The sequence below is a fragment of the Puccinia triticina genome, chromosome 2A, assembly GCF_026914185.1.
Source record: "Puccinia triticina chromosome 2A, complete sequence".
Taxonomy (NCBI): domain Eukaryota; kingdom Fungi; phylum Basidiomycota; class Pucciniomycetes; order Pucciniales; family Pucciniaceae; genus Puccinia; species Puccinia triticina.
The window spans coordinates 7,642,581-7,643,800 of NC_070559.1; the positions used below are offsets into that span (position 1 = coordinate 7,642,581).

The window sequence follows — 1,220 nt, forward strand, 5'->3', positions numbered from 1 at the left end:
ACATTTTCACCTACATACCACTCAACCTCCCTCATGTCAGCTGATTTTCTAGCTCAAAGAAATTAAATCCTGCAAATTCAATAATGAATGTGAATTGAGTTTCTGAAAGAGTTTCAATTTCAATTGAACAATAGTATCATCTAATTTTAATGCAATTGGGAGTAATAATGAAAGAAAATCTGATATCACATGGAGGTAGAATCATTGCACTTGAGTGACCCAAGATCACAAATGGCTATGTACTCTTTATCAATTGTGTATTTTCAATGATAAAAGCTACCATGAACATAAATATGCAAAAGAGCAGCTCCAAAGGTGGATGGAATGGTTTATCAAATCTTGTTCCATACCGATTTGGCAGTCTTGTCAGAAGGACGGATAAGATTAAGAGCAGTAGCAGGTAAGACACTAAGGAATACACCAAAAAAAGGGAAGCCTTCGTTTGGAGCTTCAAAAAGACCAGGGAACAGATAGTGAAGAGAAAAGCATGTCACACCACTGAGTGATGCTGGGACATAACGCCAGAACGCTTCTTCAGATGAATCGGGTATGATGAGTCCAGTAAGACGCTTGAGGGCAGATGCTTGCTTCGACTCATTCGCGACTTGAGCGACCTCCTTGGAAGAGGATATATTGGTCGAGCTTGTCCCAGGACTCAGAGTAGCGATTTCTGACGGTTTGTTATCCACAAATTCACTTGGCTTCTTATTTCTCGGTATGGCATGACCTTCGTCTGCAAGTTGACCGAGATCAGGGTGACTTTGTGCGGTACTTTTGCTTATGTCTTTGGCAGCCTCAGCACTCTTGCTTACTAGGGGCACTGGTATAGAGAAGGTGGATACAACCACAACGCAGCTCTACAAATTCAAAGATTAATCATCAGTGTGAAATTGTTAAACATTCCGCTGCCCACTGAGAGTTACTCAAGAGAAAGCAAAAAAACGCAACTATAACGAGTATTTGCAAAAGTAACATGTCGATCTTTTCCTGAAAGTGAGCTCTAAGCTGGAAGAGTAGCAGAGGTTTCAACAGTATAGCCTATGATAAAATGAGCTCGAATGAGGGTTGAATGTGATGAAGGCAGCAAGAAAGATGGGCGGGCACGTGTTGGTACTGTTTCGTTCTTGCCAGTCAGGCTGCTACTCTAGGTACGAAAAATCGTGCACCTTGGATGCGACAAGTACTTCAAATTTCAAAGCGTTATCGACAAAAGGACTGCG

At 41.6% G+C, this 1,220-nt stretch overlaps 1 protein-coding gene across 1 annotated transcript; it reads right to left on the reverse strand.

Moving 5' to 3' along the window:
- Positions 1 to 332: 332 nt before the first annotated feature.
- On the reverse strand, positions 333 to 975 carry PtA15_2A815 (uncharacterized protein; the record flags this gene model as incomplete). Its single annotated transcript, XM_053166874.1, has 2 exons — positions 333 to 857; positions 949 to 975. 2 exons carry the CDS (start codon positions 973 to 975, stop codon positions 333 to 335), a joined length of 552 nt encoding a protein of 183 aa, XP_053018053.1.
- Positions 976 to 1,220: the final 245 nt, after the last annotated feature.